Consider the following 27122-nt stretch of genomic DNA (forward strand, 5'->3'; position numbering starts at 1 on the left):
AAAACCAAAATATATTCTCTTTTTTGTGGGGGGAAGGGGGATCACGCCCAGCGATGCTCAGGGGTTACTCCTGGCTCCGAACTCAGCAATTACTCCTGGCGGTGCTTGGGGGACCATATGGGATGCTGAGGATTGAACCCATGTCAACTGCATGCAAGGCAAACGCCCTACCCACTGTACTCTCGTACTCTCGTCCAGCCCCCAAAATATATTCTCTTTACAAATAAGTCAAAACAAGAGAAAACCATATTAAATTTTCAGTTGCTTCAAAGTTTTTTACTTATAGGAAAACAAAGGCATATCAAGAAAATTCATATCACTAATACATTTTATATTGGCATCTTACTTCCAGTCTATAGCTATTACAGTTATAGCATCTCCTTGATCTTCCTAAGTCAGAGTTCTTCATGACTACAGATGGTCTAAGAATTGTAATCAGAGGTCAAGAGTGATACTACGGTGGGTAAGGAGCCTGCTTCACACGCAGCCCACTGGGGTCTGATCCCTGGCACCCCACATGGTCTCTTGAGCACCACCAGGAGTAATTCTTATGTGTAGAGCCAAGAGTAATCCCTGAGCATGACCTGGTGTGGCCCAAAAAACAGAAACAAAACAAAAAAGAATTGTAATCAAACATTACTACCTTCTCCCTAGAACTGTTTTTCAATGTATCAAGCATTCACTCAGTGCTTGATTAAGCCCCAATGGTAGCTAATGAAAGGAAAGAAGAGAAAAATACACAGATTATGCTAACACACACACACACACACACACACACACACACACACACAATTTCAATTTATTCAGATTTTCTAACTGAGAAGTTATATATCTATATATAACAAATATTTGTAAGTTTCCTTTGAAGCTTACATTTTCAACTATGGCCCTTCAAGAAAAAGTAATGCCCCAAGTCAACACACAATAATCAGATAATATGTACTCTGACTTTAAAAGCTTTGAATTGAAGCACAGCTCCTAGAAGAAAACAATTTATTAGGTTTTACGCCAAACTATAAGGCATAAATTAAAACCCATCTGGGTCACAATGTTTTAAGAAATATTAGCCACTAAAGGATAACGGAAAATGAAGGTAACATACTTAATTTCTCCATAATCTCTTCATCAGTCATTTTGGTCTTCTTTTTCTGTTTGTCTGAAGACTTGGCACCACTATCAATATTAGAATCACCAATTGCTGCAGGAATAGGTTCAATTACAGACCGTGTATAAATCTGCAGAAAGATAATTATTACTGAAACCTGATGAAAAACTATTTTCACAAATTCTTACCAGCACTCGATTCAGTTGATGCCTTTGTTATTTTGTGGGGGCTGGGATTGGGTCACACTCAGCAGTGCTCAGGACTTATTCCTGGTTCTGTATTCAGGGATTACTCCTGACAGTGCTTGGTACACCAAGGAACAAACCAGGCTTGGCCACATGCAGAGCAAGCACCTAAACCCCTGTAAATCTTTCCAGTTCAGTTCTTTGATTTTTAACCTAAATTATCTCCACTGTGAGAATAATACCCTCAGATTTGTTTTATAAAAGATTACTTAATATGTACAGTTTTGATAGTCTAATAGCCAATCCATAAAATTTATTGTACCCAGATCTAAAATGACACGCTAACAACATCACTGTATCACTGCCATCCCGTTGTTCATCGATTTGCTCGAACGGGCACCAGTAACATCTCCATTCGTCCCTGTCGCTTGCAAGTGTAGCCCGATGGCATATTGGGGGCTCTTTCAGGGTCAGGGGAATGAGGATCGTCATTGTTACTGTTTTTGGCATATCGAGTATGCCAAGGGTAGCTTGCCAGGCTAATAACATAGTAAACAAAATATATAGTTTCAGCTTTGTTAGTACATATACTAAAATTGGAATAGTGTATCAGAATGGCCTTTGAGCAAGGTTACAAGCAAATTTATGATGTCTTCCATATTCTTCTGTGAAACTTTACCTTTAAAACATAGTTTCACAAATAGTTATCACAGTAAGAAAGGAAAAACAGAAGCACAAGCTCAGAGGCTGGAAGTACAAACGGTAGGGTGTTTGCCTTGCATGGAATCTACCTGGGTTCAATCCCTGGCATCCCATATGGTTCCCTGAGCACCTCCAGGAATAATTCCTGAATATAGAATCAGGAGTATCACTGAGCATCACTGGGTATGGCCAAAAAGGGAGGAAAAAAAGCACAAGTTTAAAAAACCATGCTCTCATTACATAAAGAAGATGAATTAAAAAAACACTTAAAGGTAAAATAATTATTATAAAAGTTTTTATACAAACATAATTTTACTGTTGCATTTCAATGAGTCAGTTCTAGGAGATAAAAAAAAAAATCAGAGGCCTCTACCATTATTATATAAGGATCTAATAACAGCACACTGTGCCACTACTTCTCCCTCTGGTAAAAAGCCCCTGACCCATTTTCCACTTGGATTAGTTTAGGGAGAAGGCCAGAACTCTGTCTCAGGGCACTATCTAAGGTCTTTATTATTAAAATTCCCCCAGAATGGGTTCGAAATTTTTCTCAGCAACCTCTTAGTAGACATCAAAGGCACTGAGAGGCATGTAAAGTGAGAGATATAATACCCAATTTTGATAAATGAATCAAAACCAAAAAACAACACCCCTCCAGTGAAAAAAGAAAATATACAGAAAACTCTACCCTAGCCTAATATTTTAACTTTTAAAGAAATAATATGATTTTAAATTTTAAATACATTTTATTTGCCACACCTAGCAGTGCTCAGGAATTATGCCTAGCTCTATACTCAGGGATCACTCCTGGAAGTGCTTGGGCAAATATACAATATGCTAAGGATCCAACCTGGGTCAGTCTTGTTGTTAGCTGCTCCTGGGTCAGTCTTGTTGTTAGCTGTCCTTTATGTTCTTTAGGTAAAAAAGAGTATCTTAAAAACTTTCAGGACTGGGCCAGACCGGTATCATATAGCAAGCAGGGCACTTGCCTTGCAGCCAACCTGGGTTCGATCCCTGGCATCACATATGGTCCCCTGAGTACTGCCAGAAGTGATTCCTGAGCTGGCCCAAAAACAAACATTTTTTTCAGTACTTAAATATTTTGAACCTGAGGACTTTATGGAATAATGAGAAGTAATAAAAACTCAACCATGAAAGTCAAAAATAGACTGATGGTTTTAAAAACACGTAAGCAAAGAAGCCCAAGTGGAGCAATGGCAGACAATCCAATTCCCAGCACTGCCCACACCCTAGAGAAAAACCCAGCACCAGATCAAAAATGTGCCCCCTGGATATCACAACAAAGGAGGGAAGTGGAAAAGAAAATCCACAGACAAGAATAGACACACAAAACCCAAATCACCAGTCAGTTCTACTCACTGATTTCGTATGATCTGGTCTTGGGGCAATAACAGGTGGGGCAGCTTCTTCTTCATCATCATCTTCCTCTGTCACTACTGCTGATGTTTCAGATCCCTTGGTGTTGAGCTGTGATTTTATCACATGAGTAAAGTAAGGATGATAAATCAAAGAATATGTTGAAATATGACTCCCTCTCTTTTTAACACACCAACTAATTTAAAAAGCAAAGACAATTATGTAAGTTACAGAAAGTTTGTGAATCAAATGTACAGTAAGTATCGCGTACTCATTTTAAAATTTCTATTTTGGCAGTTCCAAAAACTGAACAGAAGGCCTATATGTGCAAGATATGTACTCTATTAGAGCTATATCCCTGACCCCATAAGCAAGTACCCTTCAAAGAGAATATTCTTTGCAATAATAAAAAATTACTTTGATAAGACCCAAAGCAAAGATGTTCTTGGCTATGCCTGTCAACTTCATCAAAACTGTGGCTAATGAAGCAAAAAAAAAAAAAAAGGGAAGGTTTTAGCCTTTACATAGAAGGCCTCACATGTCAAATGTGTGCTAGGCAGGTACTTTACATGTTACTACAGCATTTAATATATATATACTTTAAGTATCCTATCAAGAAAAGTCTCTTCACTTCTCTTAATCAGGTGGCTAGCTAAACCACAACAAGTAATTTTATTTCTGACACCTATAATTTAGAAAAAGGAACTTATTTTGACTAAATATATTAGAATAAGAGTAATTAAGAAATAACATATAAACTTACTGCTGGTGTTCCAGAAGGGAAGCCATCTTTCTCTGAAGAACAAACAAAAAATAATGCTGTTAATTCAAAAACATAAAACTTCCATATAAAGTGGGAAAAGTATAAGTTTTCACATTTTACATTGAATTTTTATAAATGACTATCCATTTTCAGATAGACATCTATACATAACTGAGCTAGTAAATCTCAAATCTAAATTGTACTCAATATACGCTACAGAGATAGTACAGTGTGTAGGACGCTTGCCTTACACACAGCTGACTCTAATTTGACCCCCAGCACCCTATATGTTTGCCCAAGCCACCTAGGAATGATCCCTGACCTCGAGTCAGGAGTAAGCCCTGAGCATCACTGAGTGTGGCCCAAACACATACAAAATAAATTAAACTCAATAAACTTATTTAAACATCATCTAAAGGCTAAGGAAATGGGGCTGAGGACTGGAGTATATGATTTGCATGCAGCAGACCCAGGATCAATTCCTGACACTTTACAATACCCCGAGCAACCATAATGATAGAGAAGGCCCCGAGCACCACCAGGTATATCTTCAAAATAAAGTCAAAAAATTTAAAATAAATAAATTCTAAAAATTATTTATAGGGTGGGGATCTGGTAGAGAACATTCTTCACATGTGAGATCCTCAGTTCAATCCTGATATAACACAAAAACTCATTAGTGACATACTTAAATAGGTGAAATTCGTTTAAGCATGCAAATTATATAACAAAGTTATAATGATTTAAAAAAAATGCTTAAAACCTATTCTTGTAAAATCTGTTTCTTGAAACAGAATGTAAATTCACTTAAATACTTCCTCTAGAAAAATTGACCACCGGGGTATCTAAAACAGCTATTCAGACTTCAATGGCAATTATGCAAAGGAAACAAAAATTGGTGGAGCTAGAGTTCAAGTATGTGTAACGTGTGCTCTACCAGAGCTTTCAAAAGGGAAAAATTCTTGGGGCTGGAGCAATAGCATAGCGGGATTGAACCTGCCAACCCAGGTTCAATCCCCAATGTCCCATATGGTCCCCTGAGCACCACCAGGAGTGATTCCTGAGGGCATGAGCCAGGAGTAACCCCTGAGCATCGCTGGGTGAGATGCAAAAGAAAAAATAAAGGGGGGGGGGAATTTTTTATTTTTCTTTTTGGATCACACCCAGCAATGCACAGGGTAACTCCTGGCTCTACATTCAGGGATTGCTCCTGGTGGTGCTTGGGTGAACCATATGGGATGCTGGGAATCGAACCTGGGTCGGCTGCAAACGCCCTACCCGCTGTGCTATCACTCCAGCCCCCAAAAGGGAAAATTCTTGACATAAATTTTTATCAGCATGAAAGCAAATTCCTTAAAATAGAAACAGTATATGAAGACTAAATGTCAAAATATTCATCCTGGAAATTGTTAGAGCAAGTTCAATTTTGTTCATTTTAAGGTGACCAGAAACTTTACTATACACATAAATATAAATTAAAAAAAATTTGTGGTCAGAAATACTGATCAAAAAAAATTTGTTAGGGATATAAAAGTAGTACAGTGGGCAGGGTGATTGTCTTGTATGTAGCAAACTTGGGTTTTATTCCTGGCACCCCATTTAGTTCCCAAAGTCCATCAGGAGTGGTTCCTTAGGCAGAGTCAAGAATAAGCCCTGAGCACAGCTGAGTGTGGACTTTATTCTGATCCTGACCTACACTTTTTTTTGTGGGGTGAGGAAGGATGTACACCCGGCTGTGCTCAGGGCTCTATACGGAGAGATCACCCTTGGCAGTATTCAGAGGAACCTTATGTGGTGCTGGAGATCGGAGATGTCTACAAGCATCTTATCTGGGCCAAATAAACTCTTTTCAAAACATCCACTATCTTCTAATTCTAACCTTATGACACTCTAATTTTGAAATAGATACTTTTAGTTCTAATGTTTATTGTATGTAGAAATGTTTTTTGATGCTCCAATGTTTGAGTGTACTCAAACACTCTTTACTTCAAAATCTGTACATTTTTATAGTAAAATAATCCTCTTTTGTCCCATCACAATAAATGTATTTCAAGTTTGAATTATGTTGATAAATTAGCATAGATTCCTTCTCTTGCTGAAGTCATACAAAAGTATTTAAGATAAAAAACAAATGGAACTGCACTTTTTTTTTCTTTTTGGGTTTCACCCAGCGATGCTCAGGGATTACTCCTGGCTCTTCACTCAGGAATTACTCTTGGCAGTACGGGGGGACCATATGGGATGCCGGGGATTGAACCTGGATCGGCTGCGTGCAAGGCAAACGCCCTACCCGTTGCGCTATCGCTCCAGCCCGGGAATTGCACTTTTTATAAAGCTAAGATGTTCATATAAACACCAGATTCCAAATTATGCCTAAAAGCTGTCCCTATCAGTTTACATATGGCAGATTTACATAGGGAAGAAAGTAGAAACAAGAACCAAAGTTTAACTTTCCTTTGAAAATCGCCCAATGTCTTACCAGGAGGAGTAAAGCTCAGGTATTTCTGCTTCACTGTGTTGGAGTCATAGAACTTTAAGACATCTAGCACAGCCTGAGGGTTCTTCTTTTGCTCTAGCTTGGTGATATTGGAGGTCTGTAATAATCGAGCCCATTGTTCTGGCATGCCCTGAAAAGATATCCAGAAATTAGTTCCCGGAAGTTGATCTATTATATTAAAACCTCTGTCCAGAGATTCCTGGCTCTGCACTCAGGAATCACTTCTGGCAGTGTTTGAGGACCATATGGAGTGTAGGGACTGAATCCAGGTTCGACACATACAAGGCAAGCACCTACTACTATCTGTGCGATCTCTCCAGTCCCTAAGTCTGACATAATTCTAAAAGGCACTTTTCAGGGCCAGAGTGATAGTACAGCAGGTGCTTGCGTTGCACGTGGCCCACCTGTGCTCATTCCCAGAATCCCAGATGGTCCCTGGAGCCAGCCAGGAGTGATTCCTGAGTGCAGTCAGGAGCAACCCCTGAACACCACCGAATGTAGCCCCCAAAACCTCTCAAAATTGAAAAAGTTATTTTCCAAATGTCTATTCTTCCTGAGTATATTTTGCATAATTATAACAGGCTCAAAGAACAAAGACAGATCCACAACACTTTTAAGAGAAAAGCACTCAGAAATTACAGTTAAGCAAGTGAAGGGAGAAGTTAATTTTCCAACAATATTGAAGGAAAAAGTTTGAAGGACACTATAAACATACAACAGTAAATCTTAATTAGGCAAACTCACAGTGAATTCTCCAGTAACAGCATCAAACCCAACATGGATCGTATGCTCAAAATCCGATGGAGGAGAAATTTCTGGTCTTTCTTTCTCTTTCTTCCTACTTCCTAGAAAGCATTTTTTTAAAAAAGAAAGGAGCCTATTTTAAAAAGCACAGTATAAATCTGGCTATCTCTACTGAAATACACCATTACATCTCTCAATTTTCCATTAGACTGTGAGTAATCTCAGGTCAAGAACTTTTTATTTTTCTTTACATTTTCTTTAAATTTTTCTAATTTTGTACCTTGCACACTAAAGAACATATTTACCAACTTACTATAATCATCTATTTTACTTTTTATACTTTTCAGAACAGACAGAAAAACAATTTCACAGAATCTGAAAATACTTTTTTATTTATTCAGCATATGGTTGTTATACATGGTTGGAAAAGATGCTTATTCATATGTGAGTCTGATTACAGATGACTAGTCCAAAGGAGTAATTTAATTCAAGCCAGGTAGTAAGTTCCTTAAATACTTCTAGGGAACCAGGCTAATCTGAGGGGTGAATACCTAACCCAAGCTAGCCTCTGCATCCTGAAAATCAATCTCTCATCAGTGAATAAAGTCAGAAGAAATAAAACCCAGGAATATTGAGGGTTCAATTTCCTAACACAAGAAAAAAAATTCTCTGAAAAGAGAAACAAACATTAATAGCTGCACAAAGGGGGAAAAAAACATATAATAACAGTATTTCTGGTTTACACTGTATATTGCTCAGCAGTATTTTTCAATTTGGGTATGTTAGAATTTAGGGACATATATATTAAACTATGTTTGATATATACATTAAAAGTCTTCAGGGGAGTTGGGGATGGGGAGCACACCTGGCGAGGTACAGGACTAACTCCTGGCTCTGTGCTCAGGGGTCCATATGTGATGCTGGGGGGAATGAACCCCAGTCAGCCATGTGTAAGGCAAAAGCCCTGTCCACTGTGCTACCACTCTAACCCACAACATTTTTAGAAGATCAAGTGTTACGCTGGGGGAAAAGGCAGCTCAGATAGAGAAGGGAGGACCAAATAAAGGGTGTTGGGAGGATCCTTCCAGGATGGGAGATGCATGCTGAGAGCAGACTCTAGACTGAACATGACTGCCACTCAATGCCTCTTTTGCAAACCACAGCACCCAAAAGGAGAGAGAGAACAAGGGGGAATGCCCTGTCACAGAGGCAGGGTGGGATGGGAGGGGGGCGGGGGATGGGAAGGATACTGGGATCCGTGGTGGTGGAGAATGGGCACTGGTGGAGGGATGGGTATTCGATCATTGTATAACTGAAACCCAAGCACAAAAATTTGTAAATCTACAACTGTACTTCATGGTGTTTCACTAATAAAAATCTAAATAAAAAAATGAACAAGTGTCAATAAAAAAAAAAAAAGAACAAGTGTTAGCTGGAGAGATAGTATACAGAGGTTAGGTGCATGTCTGGCAAGAGCCTCACCTCAGTTCAACCCTAAGTATCCCAAGGCCCAAGCAGCACTGAATCTGTAGGTCCTAGCACTGAACTGCCAGACAGGCTGTCTAAGAGTATCAAATAGGATAGCTGCCAGGTTCCCAGAGCAACACTTGGGAATTCCCCCCAATCCCCAAATGAAGTGAGAATGATCAAGCAGAATCTGACATATATGTCAATTAATGTAAAAGAGGACACCACCCTAAAAAAATCTGTTTACTTTCATTTTTTTATACAGCACACACATATGTATACACAAATATAGATATTTTAATAATATATCCCAGTATTTTAATAATGTATTATAACATAGTTTAATAATATCTCCCAGTATTTTAGTAATCTTAGTAGAAGGAGGAAAAGAATATTCAAAACAGTATCTAAAAAAGGATACATGAGCATGTCTCAAATTGAAGAATGTGCTGGCAAGAAACTGCCATATAAACAGTACCACTATTCTACAACCTTCAAAGTTAGGAATCAGAAGTACCAATAACTAAACAACGAAATTCATAGGTATCTCGACAGGATGTCCACCAGGCAACAGTGTCCACTTGACGGAAATTAATGGACCAATTGTTTTATTAAAATAACTTACCTTAATAAAAACACAACCCGTCAATATACTAGAAGGCAACAACTCATAACTTTCATACTTCATTAGATAATAAAAGAAGTAGCAAAGCAGCAACCTCCATTCCAAAAGTGGGGGTCCTTAGATCATGTTTTATACAAAAAAGTAGTTAAAAGAACCTTAAGCACTGTCTCATCCTTAGAGCCACCATCTTCCAAGCTACATGTGAGTTATGGCTGAAGGCTAAGATAAAACCCTATTTATTCTCTTTCAAAGGAAGATGCTTCGGTCTATTCTACTCTAACAATCAGTTATTACCCCTTTGTACTTTTGACCTAGAATGGTTTCAAATTGGTGAAAATAAACATAGAGGGCATTCTCTACCAATAAAGGCAGGTGTTTGGACTGGACTAATATTAATCTTAGCATAAGATTTAGTTCTAAATTTAGCAAGTTCAGAATTAAGAACTGAATGTGAATGTACACACAACATAATTAAATGTGAAAACTACACCGTTCAGCCTTTCTTTTATTTTTTTTTTCAGCCTAACTTTCTAAAGAGGTAAAGGCCCTCCCGTCGATTTGCTCGAGCGGGCCCAGTAACGTCTCCATTGGAGACTCTGTTGTTACTGTGTCTGGCATATCGAATACTCTCGGTAGCTTGCCGGGCTCTCCGAGAGGGGCGGAGGAATCGAACTCGGGTCGGCCATGTTGGCTGCGTGCAAGGCAAACGCCCTACCACTGTACTATCAAAGAGAATATTTAAAAATAAGCCAAGAAAATGACTGACTACAATTTTTAAAATCAAAATTTCTGGACTTGCAGAGCTATTCTGACTTGGATTATAGTAAAATCCTCCTAATTGCCAAGTTCAGTTTTGGACCTTCAACCTTCTTTCTATACAGCTAGCAGCTTCTATTTAAAAAAAGAAATGTGATGAAAAAAAAAATTCCCTTTGTATAACAGCATTCTATAATGGCTCCCCAGGAAATGGTAAAATCTGAGCTGTGTAGCATGAAACACAAGGCTGTTTGTACCTGCTCCTTACCTACGTTTCCAACCTCTTTTACTGACCGTATTTTCCTACATATTATCATGCCATTATTCTTGCTTTCTTTCAAATCATACATATTATCATGCCATTATTCTTGCTTTCTTTCAAATCATACATAATGAGATTATACATAGTTCTAAGAATGTGCTGCAAGGACCAGAGAAATAGTACAAAGGGTAGGGATATTTACCTTGCACACAGAATCTCATTTGGTCCCTAGAGATCACCAGGAGTAATGTCTGAATGCAGAGCCAGGAGCATCTCTGGATGTGGCCCAAAAGGCCCCAATCTCTACCCTCCCTTTCCTGCCAACAAAAGGGGGGGAGGAGAAGCCAAAAAAAAAAAAATGTGCTGCGTATGATGGTTCCTGTCTCTGGTCTACTAAAATGATCTATTTTCTTTATTTTTCTTGGTTTTTTGGGTCACACCCAACAGTGCTCAGGGGTTACTCCTGGCTCTGCACTGTTGGCAGTGCTCAGGGGACTGTATGGGATGCCAGAGATCAAACCTGGGTCAGCTGCTTTCAAGTTAAATGCTCTACCTCTGTTGGGAGGATCCTTCCAGGATGAGAGAAGCATGCTGAAAGTAGACTATAGACTAAACATGATTGCCACCCATTGCCTCTTCTGCAAATCACAACACCTAATAGGAGAGAGAGAACAAAAGGGAATGCCCTGCCACAGAGGCAGGGTGGGATGGGAAGAATGGGGGGTGGGAGGAACACTGGGATCCGTGGTAGTGGGAAATGGGCACTGGTGGAGGGATGGGTATTTGATCATTGTATAAGTGAAACCCAAGCACAAAAATTTGTAAGTCTACAACTGTACCTCATGGTGTCTCACTACTAAAATTTTTTTAAAAAATGCCCTACCCTCTGTATTACTGCTCCGGCCCCAAATGACCTATTTTTTTTTTTTTTTTTTTTTTTTTGCTTTTTTAGGTCACAACTTTTTTTGGCAATGCTCAGGGGTTACCCCTGGCTCTGCACTCAGGAATTACTCCTGGTGGTACTCAGGGGACCATATGGGATGCTGGGAATCAAACCCAGGTTGGCCGCGTGCAGGGCAAATGCCCTACCTGCTGTGCTATTGCTCCAGCCCTCAAATGATCTATTTTCTAAGCATGGAACATACCTGAAAGCAGCTGTTTCACTTATCGTATAGTCTTTAGCGCTAATATATCTTTAAGATGCCTTTCCAGATAAGACCGATGTCTTATACATAATCCGTATTATTATTTTTCATGATTGTGTTGTTATGAAGGAATTAGAGGGGGGCTAGAAATTGGATGGATCATCTTATACACCCCAATTTTACATGTATGATTAGACTGGTCATCCTACAAAATGCATCTGCCTAAGGATCCATGAGATCATCTTACAAACCCTTTAGAATGGGTCGCATGAAACACAAGGCATGTGTGATCCCACTGGTCATCTCACAATCACCCCGTGCCCTCATCTGCATACACAATCCAACTGGTTGTTCCAATCAGATGTCACCTAGGGCACAGCCAATCAAATAAGAGAAGCAAGAAAAGGGAGGTGATATGTATATAAACCAGATCACTATATAGTGGGGTACTGGGGTGAAAAGACCAAGAAGTAGGAAGAGAGTAGTAGTGTGATGAGGAAGAAGACAGAACTGGTGAGTTTGAGCAGATCTGTTTAAGCAGATGCCAAACAGAGAGCAGAGAAGAAGAAAAGCTAATGAGGTTGCTTTTCCATGATGTAGTCTGGTGTTTGGCAAGCTAATCTTTTTTTGTATGTTTTGGGGGGTACACACCTGGCCACGTTCAGAACTTACTCCTGGTATGGTTCAGGGGGATCACATGTAGTGTCAGGATCAAATCCAGATTGGCCCTATGCAGGATCCTCAGCAGGCTAATCTTACATGTTATCCACAAACTGGTCAGTACCCACTCAAACAGTGGTAATTAGGATTCAGAGTTTACAATGAGAACCATGAAGGCAGAACCACTATTTTCTTTGCAAACACACAAAGTGCATGACACGTATTAACAGGTATGTGAAAACCATTTGTTTCATCAAGTTTCAAAAAAAGGTATAATTTGTAATTTCATTAACAAGATGTGATATTGCAGACAATCTGGCAATGTCTAGAGATATTTCTGGTTGTCACCACTGGATGAGATGTGCAATTAAAATCTAGAGGGGGTAAACTAGGACTGACAACAAACAGTTTATAAAACACAAGGCAGATTCTTGCACACAAAGTGTAATTTGCCCCCAAATGTCAATAGTAATGAGGTTGGGATACTAAACTGTGACCTAGATACATTTTTTGGAAGATAAAAAGTGAATGCTATTCTCAAAATTATCAGAGAAACATATCTTTATATATATATATATATGTATATATATGTAGGAGTACTGCTATTTATTCAGCCACTGATTAGCTGATTGAATTGGGCATGAACTCCACCTTACTTTTTTTTTTCCATCTTCTATAATTTTATTTATTGAATCATTGTGAGAGCAGTTACAAAGCTTTCGGGTTTAAGTCTCGGTCATACAATGAAACACCCGTACCTCCACCAGTGCTCATTCTCCACCCACAACAATCACAGTATATCCCCATCCCACACCCTCCCCCTACCTGTGGGGCAGATGATTTCCACATTACTCTCTCTCTACTTTGATTATATTCAATATTTTGACATCAGACCCACCATTATTATTTGGGATTTTACCCCAACACTCAGATCTGCTGAAAAGGCAACAGTAGACAAGTTGTTTTCTATTGCTGGTTATGAATAACACATGATGTCGCGTGGCTGCAGTAGTGGCCGCGCAATTTTAAAATTCCGAAATTTTAACAATAAATCTGGAGGGATTTCTGCCAAAACCTGCTGGGTCCAAAGATTTGTTCCTGAGTCTCTTGGATCATGGCCATTAAGCAGCTTGAACAGGAGCCAGAAAGGCCGTTCATGGGCAGCGACTCAGGGTCTCGTTGGGATGGGGAGGAAAAGGCCAGCTCCACTCCCATCCAGTGAGGCCCCGCGTGTCTCATCACTGAGGGCCCAATACTGACTGTCCAATGGCCTCTGGAGGATGGTGGCCATCAACCTGCGTAGGGAGAGCAGGCGGAGGGAGAGCAACCTTTCCCCCCGAGATACATATCTTTAAATTTGACTTCAGAGATTTCAGCGAGGTAACTTTAGACTCTAAATTAGCAATGTTATAAGAGACATCTTTCTCTGTGTCACAAATATGATTAATGTTGGGAACCCATAAATTATGGTTTAAGTCTTAAAAATTAAGACAATAAGTATAGAAATTCTCAATACACAACAAATACAGTGAGCAACAACTTAAGCTTAACTCTTTTTCGTTATTAAAATGAACCTTCCTAATAATGATTCTGTAACAGGAATCATTTTCTTAGCTGTTTTTTACCTTCGCCATAAATGATACTTATTATGCTATAATTAAAAAAAATACATATTAACGAGTAGCACAGCAGGTAGGGCGTTTGCCTTGCACGTGGCCAACAATGGCCGACCCGAGTTTGATTCCTCTGCCCCTCTCGGAGAGCACAGCAAAGCCTGGCAAGCTACCCGTGACATATTCGATATGCCAAACACAGTAACAATTGTCACAACGGAGATGTTACTGGGCCCATTCAAGCAAATCGATGAACAACTGGAGGACAGTGACAGTGACAGTGACATTAATGGACTCTTGAAGCCACAGGAACTACTTACCTTTTTCTGTGCCTGAGAATATAGAGATGATTTTATTCCTGGACGACTTTTTTTCCTCTGGAACAGAGGGCAAAGGCTTCAAACTGTGATTGGCTGACAAAGGATCTTTGCCTCCAGTGCTAAAAATGGTACTGCTCATTCGCACAGGAGGTGCTGGAGGTTTGTCTTCCAGTTCTCCGTTATCAGACATGATTCAAATTATGTATGGTCTGAAATAGATAAGAAAAAGGGCAGATAAAACAATAGGATTAAAAAGTAGTACAAGGGATGGAGCAATAGCACAGTGGGTAGGGCGTTTGCCTTGCACGCAGCCGATCCTGGTTCGATTCCCAGCATCCCATATGGTTCCCTGAGCACCGCTGGGAGAATTCCTGAGTGCATGAGCCAGGAGTAACCCCTGTGCACCACTGGATGTGACCCAAAAACCAAAATAAATAAATAAAATGAAAAGTAGTACAAGATAAAGGCCAGAGAGTACAGTATAGCGGGAGGACACTTCCCTTGCACGCAGCAGACCCAGGTTCAACTGACCTTAGTACCCCATATGGTTCCCAGAGCTCTGTCAGGAGTGATATTTGAGTACAGAGCTAGGAATAAGCCCTGATTACTACCAGGTGTGGCCCCAAAGGAAAAACAGTAGTGCAAACAAGCACAACACAGTAATAATCATTTCCCCATTTGGGAATTCTAAAATATACTATCAATTTAGAGTAAAATTACAAAATATGAAAAGGTTAATAAGAATACTTGTAAGTATACTGGTCATTAATATAAATGACCACCCCAATGATGTTAACAAATGGTTAGCTAAGAATTTGGACACACACCAGTAAGAATTGAGTTAAACAGATACCTAATCTTACTCTACATCTTACAACTTTTGATCTCCTTGAAAAGAGTGTCATTAGCACTCTATCTTTTATATACCATAATAAAAGGTATTTTTTCAACCTACACAGAGGAAGAATGTGAAAAGGCAAAGGAGGAAAAGAAAAAAAAACTTCTGCGGCTTAGGTTGGTAAAGGTGTGAAAAAAAAACTTTCCCCTTACTTGTGTGGAAGTAAGACTACCTACAGTGAAATTGAACTGGTGTCAAAGGAAGAAATGCGGACTGAGGAATGTGGCCCAGTGACAGTCTATGCCCAAAACATGTGTCAGGTCCTGGGTACAATCCCTGGCAGGTCAGAAAAAGAGAGAAGAAATGGGGATGCGATCAAAGGATCAAAGAAGTGTTATACACAACATAGAGTCAAGATGTGAGAAGTTTCTTTCATAGCAAAAACAAAAGAATTCAAACTTACTAACAATTCTTAGTCTCAGTCTCTGTAAAAGTAATTATATTACTATATCTTTCTTGGTAATGACTCACAATTGTGCATCACTAATTGTTATTTTAGGTGTCTTTCTTGGCCCAAATTTCAAGAAATTAGCAAAGATTATTACTACTACCAATGTACAACTCTGCTATCTACCATATCCTATCACATTTAGGAGAGATTTTTGCATATATTAGATGAGTATGCCTAAATTGGGTGATATGGTCTTCATCACCATTGCAACTGAGAGGTGCTTTCTACTTTGTTTGCTCAAAGAAGGTAGACTTCCAGGAGGACACGTTTTGTTTTGTTTTGTTTTGTTTTTCCTCAAAAGGAGGTATTAGGCCAAATGAGTTTGGGAAACTCTATTAAATACTTATTGGTTTCTAGTACCATACCCTAGATCACCTGCCATCATTTCACTAATAAATACCATGCATACACAGACACAGATTTGGAAAGATTCAGACTTTTCTCCTAGCAACCATAAAGTTATAACCTTTGTCTCAATCCATATCCATAGAATGGAGTAATTCTGTTTTTGTGCACTGAAACTATGGCCATTATAAAATGCTTAAAAAGGACAAAATAAAAAAAGACAAGACTGTATACATCTTATATATTAATCAGAAACCATATATAAACAACTCATGTAAGTGAAAAACACTGATTTATTTATCTATGTTCAGTTCCACCAATACTTTTCCCAAAATCCATTCAAACACTTTTTGCTACTTTTCAGTGAAAAACAAGTAGGCGAACAAAAAGCATGCCCCAAACACACTGTACTCTTTTAACAGGCCCATTGTTTAATTGTGACACAACTCAAACACAAACAATTCTTCAATTGTCTACTGAAGGAGACTAAGGGAAGCTAATTATACAAATGAAAAAAGGAGTGGTATTTGGGATCAGTGAGTCCAACTAGTAGAGATTACTATATTTATTAAAATCTGTGTGGATCAACTATGGTTCTTTAAATATAAAAACTAGGAAAAAATATTATTTTCAAAGCTCAATCTTATTTTCATTATATATAAAAACAAACCTTAGATCTTCAGTGCCATACACATGTAATAATACAGCACTATTTGTATTATAATACATTTCCAACAATCTCTCGTTAAGACTACAAAGTGGCCTTCCCCATCCTTCCAAAATAAACAGAAACAAAGCATCAGAAACAAAGCATCAAGTGCCTTGAACAAAAACACCAATAAGGATCTCAAAACTAAATGGAGAATATTCATAGTAAATGAAAAGCTCATAAACCACAAGAAACGCATTTACTTGGTGGAAAAGACTGTATCAAAAGCAGAGTCAGAAAGAAGGGAATAAGGGGGTAAGAGATAAAGAAAATAGAACCATGAGCTTGTAAATAATAAGAAAAATGCTGCTTCAAACTTAAAAACCTGGGTAATATACTAAGCGTTTAAAAATGCATAGATAAGCTAGTTAATATCAAAGGAATGTTTCCACAGAGCCCCAAAGGAAAGTGAAACTCAAGCAGAGAGCAAGCAATTTACTTCTCCAGTTCTTCCAGAGGGAGTGTCAGCTAAAATCACTAGAGCCCTTAAGCTTTCACTTCAGTATTTCTTGGCCACACCCCATAGGACTCAGAGGCTGCTTCCCACCAGGTCTGTGCATGGGGCTGTTCCTGGCAGCATCTGGGACATTCCTGGGTACAAAGCCTGTGTTTATTAGCCACCAAGCTCATCTCTCCAGCTTGTGCTTCCACTCTGCTGTTACAGGATACTGGTGATAAAACTCCGAACTATTTAATTGAAAAAAATTTTAATTGAAAAATCTAACAGGAAGTCCCTCCACCATAAACACTAGAAATTGAAGGCTATAATCTATATAAGAGTAAAACCAGGTGCCAGAGAGAGTACAGAAGACGTCTGTCTTACACCACATATGATTCCCTGAACATCATGGAGTGATCCCTAAGCACAGAGCCCTAAGTACCGTTAGGTGTGGCCACAAAAGCCAAAAAAAAAAAAAAAAAAAAAAAAAGGAAAACAAAAAAGATTTAAGGAGCTGGAGTATGGGATGGGTGTTGGAATGGTGACCATAATAAATCATTATGAACAACTTTCTAAACCACACTGTTTATATCAGATACAGGGAGAACCTATTAGCACAGAATTTCTTTGAAAGTTTTACTGAAGACAGCTAAAGCATAATTATCACCATAATGAGATCAAATATAAAATTTAATGACATTTAAAACAGGGGGACAGATCAAGAGTACAGCGGGTAGAGTGCTTGCCCTGCATGCTGCCCACCTGGGTTTGATCCCCAACAACCCATATGATAGTTTCAAGACCTGAGTTCAATCCCTGGCACCTCATATGGTATCATGAATCTGATGAGTAGTGATCCCTCAGCACAGAGCCAAGATCAAGTCCTGGGAACCACTGGGTATGGGTCCCCTACCCTCCAAAAAAACCCTGAATTAACTAGAAATTTCCTTTTAAAAAAAAAGTAGAACAGGAATAAAGGCCCTTCAGAAAGCAACAACAAAAAAATTTTAAGTATTTTAACCTGGCCGTTAGAGGGGAGGAAAAGTTAGACACTTCGAGAAATTCACACTAGAAAATGTGTGTGTGGTTTAATTCCATCTTTTAGTCTATAAAAAATCCCAGACTGGCTGGGGTGTGGCCCGGTGAGAGAGCACTGCCTGCCACAGTGAAGGGTGAAGCATGTTCCTCTGAGCACTGAACAGACTAATCTGGAGAACTCTGTCTGAGCTGTGGTCCAAAACAAACACACTGCAAAGGCTGACTGACTGTGGCTCTGCTGGCAGCACTCTTAGAAACAGAAAGCCCCCAACTTGCATTTGATCCTTCACATCCCATACTGTAGGACCCAAGCATCACCAGGAGTAATTCCTAGCACAGAACTTTACTCACAGGAGTTAAGCCCTGACTATTGCTGCACGTATCCCACTCTCACACATCCCCCAAAAAAACCCCAAAACTTCCCTTTGCAGATATTAATTTATAACATTGCCAGTTTCTTGGCTAAGAATTTTTTTAACATAATTATATCAGTGATTTTAAATCAGAAGAAGAAATATTAACAAAGTGATACTGTATAGCATAAAATCTTATATAGAGCACTATAGCACTGTAGCACTGTCCTCCCGTTCATCAATTTGCTTGAGCGGGCAAATCTCAGTAACGTCTCCATTGTGAGACTTGATGTTACTGTTTTTGGCATATCGAATACGCCATGGGGAGCTGCCAGGCTTTGCCATGCAGGCGGGATACTCTTGGTAGCTTGCCGGGATGGAGGAATCTAACCCGGGTCGTACAAGCAAACGCCCTACCCACTGCGCTATTGTTCGGCACAAAATCTTATATGTAGGAGAAAAATGATCTTTTCTAATCTAATATTTTAAATTTAGGTATCCCTGAATATAATTCTTTTCAAATCCAGTATGTTTAAAACTTTTCTCAAATACTCGTATTAATTGGATACAGTCTGGCAGAAGCATTATTTTGAATTCAACATGCCATTTCCTTTCCTTTTACCATTTAGAAGTACTACACAATACTGTGATGTCTATATTTCGGTAATATAGGCAGAGCCATTATTGAGTTATGGGAATTTAAATGTGTATGTTATATATGTTAAATTTAGCATAATATTAATTTTAAAACTATTAATGTTTAATATTTAACTTTGTGTTACCAGAAGTTTCTTAACAATCAATATACAGTATTACAATTTCATAAGACCTAAAGCTATTCTGAGACAATACAACACAAAAAATGCTATTAACATTTAGTGAACTATCACTTTTGTCTACCAAGTTTAGTAAAGCTCCAAAAAAAATTTAAAATTTAAAAAGAAAAACTGAAAGCCTTTTAGGAAGGAAACAATTTCAAGGGGCTAGAAAGTAAGTACAGGGTTTAAGGTACTTGCCCTGAATGTTGCCGGCCCTGGTTTGCTCTCTGGCACCTAAAGATATCTATACACATATACACATGAATGAGTGTGCAGTTATACATAAATGTGTGCACACTTTTAGCACATAACTGGCATGTTGAGTTCAATAAAGCACCACTACAGATCACTCCTATATATGTTCATGTGTATATATATATATATATATATATATATGTTTTTCAAGCCACTTAATTTTTTCTCTTGTTTTTTGGGTTATTTCTGCTTTTGTTTTTGATTTGGGGCCACGCCCTGCAGGGTTACTACTGGCTCTGCACTCAGGAATCACTCCTGCTTTGACGGACCATATGGGATGTCAAGGATCGAATTTGGGTTGGTGACATGCAGGCTAGGGCCTTACCTATTCTACTATTTCTCTGGCCCCTATTTCTGTTTTTGAAAAAATTATTTTACTATTTTTCTCGTTCTATAATTTTGTTATAAAAAGAATTATTTTCTGAATACATAAAAAACAAAATTTCCTTTTAAGATCTAAAATTTCCTTTTAAGATTGCTTTAGTCATTTTAGTCATGTCCTAAGATATTGATGTATAGTATTTTTTTGGTTTTAGGGGGCTTGTTTTTAATATTTTTATTGACTCACATGAATTACAAAGTTATCCATGATTGGGTTTCAGGTTTACAATGATCCAACGCCTACCCTTTTCACCAGTGTCCAATTCCCTCCATCACGGTATCTCCAGTTTCCCTCCTGTTCTTTAGTTTGCCTTAACAGCAGGCACTTTTATCTTTTTGGCACCATGGTTATATAACACTTACTGACAAGGTCTCAAGCATATCACCTTTACCATCTTTCAGCACCTATTCTGGTCCAGAATGACCTCCTCTCCCTATCTCTACTGTGTGGTCTCTTCCCTGACCAATCCCGCCTCTACTCCACCCCCACCATCCTTGGACAGTGGAAGCCTTCCTCTAAGAACCGGTTCTCCTGCCTGGTGCCCCAATAAAAGATTCCCAATAAAAAAAACTTGTCTCCCCCTGAACCTCCCCAGTAAATGAACAACTCTGGGCAATACACTTTCCCCCCCTTTTCTTTTTGGGTCATACCCAGCAATACTCAGTGGTTCTGCACTCAGGAATTACTCCTGGCCGTGCTTGGGGGACCATACGGGATGCCGGGGATGGAACCTGAGTTGACTGCGTGCAAGGCAAACACCTTACTCACTATACTATCACTCCAGCCCCTGGGCAGTCCACTTTCTTTTTGTTTGTGATTTGTTTCATTTATGCTGTGTGTCCTTAGTACATGGAGTTTAATATACAGCTAATAACATTAAATGCTGGGGAGGACGCGGGCGCTATACTCTCAGTAGCTTGCCAGGATCTCTGAGAGGGGCGGAGGAGTTGAACCTGGCAAGCTAACCTGACATATTCGATATGCCAAAACCAGTACCAAGTCTCACAATGGAGATGTTACTTGTGCCCACTCGAGCAAATCGATGAACAACGGGAGGACAGTGCTATACAGCGCTGGGGAAGAGGAAGTTAAGAATTGTCTGAATGTACTGTTTTGTTTGTTTGTAGCTGAGGTGGAGCCACACCTGGCAGTATTCAGGGCTTATTCCTGGCTCATCATTAAGGGGTCGCTCTGCGTGGGGTTTGGTGAATCATATGGAGTGCCAGGGATAATCAAACCCAGGTTAGCCATGTGCAAGGCAAGCATCTACCCTCACTGGGGCCTCTACCACTTTACCACTACATCCCTAACCTATAAAAAACATTTATAGGGACCAGGGAGATGGATCAAGTGAAAAAGCATAATGGCCTGAGTTCAATCTCCAACCCCATGTTCCATCCCTAACATTGCTAGGTATGCCCCTAAATTAAAAACTGTTTTACTAATCAAGATTTTCAGTTAGCAGCATTGACGTAAAAAAAGTGGTGAGCATAAAGCAGTCTTTCAAAGTTTAACCCAGTGAGGGGCTGGAGCAATAGCACAGCGGGTAGGGCGTTTGCCTTGCACGTGGCCTACCCGGGTTCTATTCCCAGTGTCCCAGATGGTCCCCTGAGCACGACCAGGGTGATTCCTGAATGCAGAGCCAGGAGTAACCTCGGTGTATCACCGAGTGTGACCCAAAAAGCAAAAAAAAAAAAAAACCCAAAGTTTAACCCTGTGATAGAATAGGATTTATTAAAGTGCTTGCTTTGCATGCAGCAGACCCCTATTAAGTCCCCAGCTGAGCTGTTAACAACAGCACATATGGTCTCCAGAACACCACCAGGACTAGTCCTGATCATTGCTCCAAAACAAAAATAGTCATAGTAGAACTGCCAATTTTGTCTTGGATTAGGTTATATGTCAGTAACATACATTCCAAATCTCTATGGTATATTTTAGCTTTTCTCTTTATGGTGTTTTTTTTGGGGGGGGGGCAGAATGGGCCATACTCAGCAGTACTCAGGAGTTACTCCTGGCTTTGCACTCAGGAATCATACCTGGCAGTGCTCAGGGAACCATAAGGGATGCAAGGGACCCAGATCAGCGGGCAGTGAAAACACCAACACTCCAGCTTAATATAGATATAGGTATAGATATAGGCTGCAACTATCTTAAACGTAATGTCACCTCCAAAACGAAAGAGAGAGTGGAGGGGGGCATGTAAATTCTAAACTGTCTCTGCCTATCCCATACTTCCCCACCTTTCAATGATTCCAGAAAATCTGAAACAGGAGGCAATCAAGAAATGTCTGTTGAATGAATGCATGAGTTACGGGGCAAGAGACCATACTTGTAGTAACTCAAAATGATTTGTGAAAGAGCCTGTGACTTGGTAAATGAGGTAAAGGACAGAACTTTCTCACATGGAAAGTAGATAACCAGTGAAGCGGAGCCACGCAGATAAGATTGTGGAGTGCAGTTACTGGACAGGCTGCTCCACTAGCTCATTACTTTTTTTTGAATCAGGGCAAGCTATGTTCCATGGCAGAGAACTTTTGGCATAACTCCCATTATCTGCAATGGGTTCTGGATAAACAAAGTCTGTTGAAGGAATGAAAAAAAGGACTTAAAATTTCTCTCGGAAGTAAAAACTGGAATTTACCTTTATTTTTCACAAATTCGGTTTATCTAAGCATTAGGCTGAACATTTTAGGATACATTATTGCCACTACTACAGAGATTCAAGAGATTCTCTATCAATCTCAGAATAAGAGTTCCTGTGTTAATGGATCCAAAAGTCTGTTTTTGAAAAAGATGTTTTAATTGAATCACAGTGAATTATAAAGTTACAAAGCGTTTTATGATTGTTTCAGGCATATATTGTTGCAACACAAATCCCTTCACCAGTACCCAACTACCTTCCACCAATGTCCCATTTCCTTCCCACCCCCCAGCCTGCCACAGTGGCAGGCACAAATATCTTCTCCTCCCCCAGTGTCCCAGCGTTACCTTCCCTAACTTATTCCTCTCACCCCTGCCCCAGTGCCAAGCTTCCTACTGAAGAATAGTGCTCCTGCTCTTCGCTTCTATTACCAATTGGACATTTGATATTCCCCATTTGACATTTCTTTATATCCTGCGTGAGAGGATCATTTTGAGTCTGCTCCTCTCCTTCTGACTGATTTCACTCAATATGGATAATCTCCCGGGCAGAGCAATAGCACAGTGGGTAGAGCGTTTGCCTTGCACGCAGTCAACCCTGCCTGGTTCGATTCCTCTGTCCCTCTCAGAGAGCCCAGCAAGCTACTGAGTATCCCGCCTGCACGGCAAAGCCTGGCAAGCTCCCAGTGGTGTATTCAATATGCCAAAAACAGGAACAAGTGTCACAATGAAGATGTTACTGGTGCCCACTCGAGCATATTGATGAACAACAGGAAGACAGTGCTACAGTGCAATGCTATTGATAATCTCTAGATCCACCCACATGACTTTTCTTATGGCTGAGTAATATTCAACTGTGTATATGTACCATAGTTTCTTTATCCAGTTTGTGAAAAATCCAAAAGCCTCTGTTTCTAGGCATTTGGATCTTTTTCCATAATTTTTGCTATTTTTGCTGCAATGAACATGGGCATGCAAATGTTTTCTCTGCATTGTGCTCTGGGTCTGGAATGTATATTACAGGAGCAGAATTGCTGGGTCATATATCAGTGCATCCAAAGCAAGAGGATTTGGAGTAATCTCAAACACAAGATTGATTCCTGCTGCTACTTCTGTACTAAAAAACTAGATTTTCATGTCTTTCCAAAAAAAAAAAACTTATAGAATAAACCATAAATAGAATGTAAATTCTTTTAGCACTATTTTTTTGTTTGTTTTTATTTGAAGGAGGGACACACCCAGTGGTGCTCAGTTCTTACTCCTGGCTCTGGACTCAGAAATCACTACACGGGATGCTGGGGATTGAACCCAGATTGGCAGTGTGCAAGGCAAGCGCACTACCCACTGTACTGTCTCTCCCAGCCCCAAGAACGATGTTTATTTTTGGCTAGGGATGTGGCTCAGCTGAAAGGGCTGAGTGTGCAGGACTTAAATACATGAGGTCCTCGATTCAATCCCTGGCATCCAAATGTGAGGAAAGTTTTATTTTTGAGGGGGAAGATGGAACTCATACCCAGTAGTGCTCAAGGCTTACTCCCAGCTCTGTGCTCAAGAATCATTCCTAGTGGATCTTGAACCATACGTGGTGCCAGGAATCAAACCAGGGTCTGCACCTTGCCTGCCGTACTCTCTGCCCAGATTCCCTTTTCTCCCTCCTTTAATCCCAGCTAGCCTGAGCTATTAACAACAGCAATCATGCCCCACTTATCAGTGTATTCCAAGCATACAGTCTGTGCTAAGTAAACAAAGTTTACTAAAACGAACCAAGATTAGATGTGTAAGTAGTTACATTGAAACATATTCTAGAGATTATATGCATTTTCAAAACACCTTAAAAGTGGATTTTCAGAGACTGGAGAGATAATGCAGGTTTTAGGGCACAAACCTTGAATGCACCTGACTGGTCTGACCTCCAGCACCACATAGTTTCCTGAGCCTTGCCAGGTTAGCTCTGGCAGAACCTGATACTGCAGGGTTCACTGTATTCACTAACATTGAGCTACCTGCCAACCAGCCAAGTATTGACAGGTATGGTGACTTTTTCTGTAATAAAAAAGCTAAATTATCTTCCAAGCAAGATAACAGCATTGCCTGGAAGAGCCCCCAAAATTGGATTTTGGTAAAATATTAGGAATTATATCAGTAATATGAAAAAAAAATTCCAGTATCAAATTAAGATATTTTGAGGACATATAGTGTTATTGTAAACAAGTTAACCCTGCCTGAATGGGAATTTGCTCTAAAAGTCATCCTGAGGGTTTTTTAACATCATTTTTACCTTATGAAATATATGTTCACCGATATGAGTGGCCTTATTAGACATATATTGCTACATAAATATAAAATAATTAAACTTAGTTCCTTAGTCACACTGACTCTTTCACGTGCTCAACAGTCACAAATGGTTAGTGTCTACCAAACTGGAGAGCAAAGACAAAGACCATTTTCATCATTGCAATCAGTTTCAACTGGTTGGCACTATTCTAATCCTTTCTACACAACTGCTCACACTGGGAGAGGAAGGTGGTCACTCTGAAATACTAATATCTAGTCCTTTAAAAATGAAACTAGAGGCCAGGCAGAGAGATGGTGTCATGGCTGTGCCTGACTCTGGCACCATATGCTCTGACCAGCACTGTTGGGTGAGGCCCTGAAGAATGTCCCTGGGCACCACAGGGCATGTTCCCGACAGTCCCCAGCACTGCATTCTCAGGACCTAGTATTCAACTAGTTGGCCCAACTGAGAATTCTAGGAATGGCCCTGAACCCCCAAATCAAACCAACTGGAAAAAACCTAATAAAACACAGCTATGAAAGCTACTGGAAGAACATTTCAAAGTCCTTCCAGGAGTGATCCTGAACACAGAGCAGGAGTAAGCCCTGAGAATAGCCAGTTATGGGATAAAACCCCAAAATAAACCAAAACAAAAAAATATATAGTCAATCAAGGCAACATTGGGGGGGGGGGTTCCCCGCCCTGCCCCAAGGACCCATCCTCAGCAGCCAAAAACCTCCAGAACTCAACTGCCATTATGCTCACAGTCACTCTTCCACGAGTGAATGTATTCCTGGACTGCGTGACCACCATCTCATACCTCACACCAGTAACATTCCAAGAGTAACGCACCACATTTGATGGGGTTTAATGTAGAAGGCAACCAAACTCAGAGGGAAATACATTTTTACAGATATATATAAAAGCACATAAGGCTCAACCTTTAACAAGATAGTAATCTCTTATAGAAGGGCTTAATGCCCCCCATCATCTTTTTTTTAATTGAACCACCCTGAGCTACACTTACAAAGCTTTCATGTCTGAGTTTCAGTCATACAATGATCAAACACTCAACCCTCCACCAGTGTACATCCACCATCAATGTCCCCTGTATCCCTATCCTCCCTCCCTCCCATCCCTACCCCTGCCTCTACGACAAAGAGTTTTTCTCTTTCTCTCTACTTATGGGCATTATGGTCAGCAATAACATAATGAGAAGCCATCATGCTTGGTCCTTTATCTACTTTCAGCACACATCTCCCATAGTGAGAGATCCCTCCAATCATCATTGACTTAGTGATCTCCCTTCTCTATCCCAGTTGCCTTCTTTCCCAGTTCATAAGGCAGGTTTCCAACCATGGAACAATCTTCCTGTCCCTTGTCTCTACTGTCCTTGGGTGTTTATTAGTCTCGTATTATGTTATTTTATACTCCACAAACGAGTGCAGTCATTCTATGTCTGTCCCTCTCTTTCTCATTTCACTTAGCATGATGACCATCCACTTCTGCTCATCTACCATCCATGAGCAAATTTCATGACTTCATCTTTCCTAACAACTGCACAGTATTCCAAGTTTCTTTAACCAGTCATCTGTTCTCTGGCACTAGGGTTGTTTCCAGAGTCTGGCTACTGTGACAACAGTGCTGCAATAAACATACAGGTGCAGATGTCATTTCTACTGTGCTTTTTTTGCACCCTTGAAATATATTCCCAGAAGTGGTATTGCTGGGTCACATGGAAATTCAATTTCTAGGTTTTTAAGATGAGGTCTTTATGATGCACATATTGCTTTCCAAAAAGGCTGGACCAGTCGGCACTCCCACCAACAATGAAAAAGACTCCTTTTCTCCCTACATCTGCACCAGCACTGTTGTTCTTGATCTTTTTGATGTGTGCCAGTCTCTGTGGTGTGAGATGATATCTCCTTGTTGTTTTGATTTGCATCTCCCTGATGATTAGCGTGCAGAGCATTTCTTCATGTGCCTTTTGGCCATTTGGAAATACAACCATTTTCACACAATTTCCTCTTAGAAACCTTTTTTGGATAAATTTTTAGCAAATTATTCATAACAAACAATACAAAATAAATTATTTTGGTCCTGCTTTGGGGCAGGGGTTGGGATTCAGTATAGAAACATCCAAAATGTGGTTGCAAGATAAAATAGTGGTGGGATTGGTGTTCGAATACTAAATGTAATCAAATATTGTGAATCACTTTATAAGAATAAAATTAAATTTAAAAAATATATGCAGGGTAAGAGCTGGAGCGATAGCACAGCGGGTAGGGCATTTGC

General features: G+C 39.7%; 1 protein-coding gene across 1 annotated transcript in view; it reads right to left on the reverse strand.

The window, feature by feature from the left end:
- The window catches only part of PAK2 (p21 (RAC1) activated kinase 2), a 70492-nt gene that overhangs the window by 20468 nt on the left and 22902 nt on the right, over nt 1-27122 (reverse strand). Inside the window, exons 2-7 of the mRNA XM_056121414.1 lie at nt 14222-14430; nt 7374-7474; nt 6612-6759; nt 4133-4164; nt 3373-3480; nt 1103-1235 (exon numbers count right to left, since the gene is read on the reverse strand). Of these exons, the coding sequence (XP_055977389.1) occupies nt 1103-1235; nt 3373-3480; nt 4133-4164; nt 6612-6759; nt 7374-7474; nt 14222-14411 (712 nt within the window). The 5' untranslated portion in view covers nt 14412-14430. The remainder of the gene's footprint in view (nt 1-1102; nt 1236-3372; nt 3481-4132; nt 4165-6611; nt 6760-7373; nt 7475-14221; nt 14431-27122) is intronic.

Source organism: Sorex fumeus, unplaced genomic scaffold, assembly GCF_029834395.1.
Source record: "Sorex fumeus unplaced genomic scaffold, SorFum_2.1 ptg000044l, whole genome shotgun sequence".
Classification (NCBI taxonomy): domain Eukaryota; kingdom Metazoa; phylum Chordata; class Mammalia; order Eulipotyphla; family Soricidae; genus Sorex; species Sorex fumeus.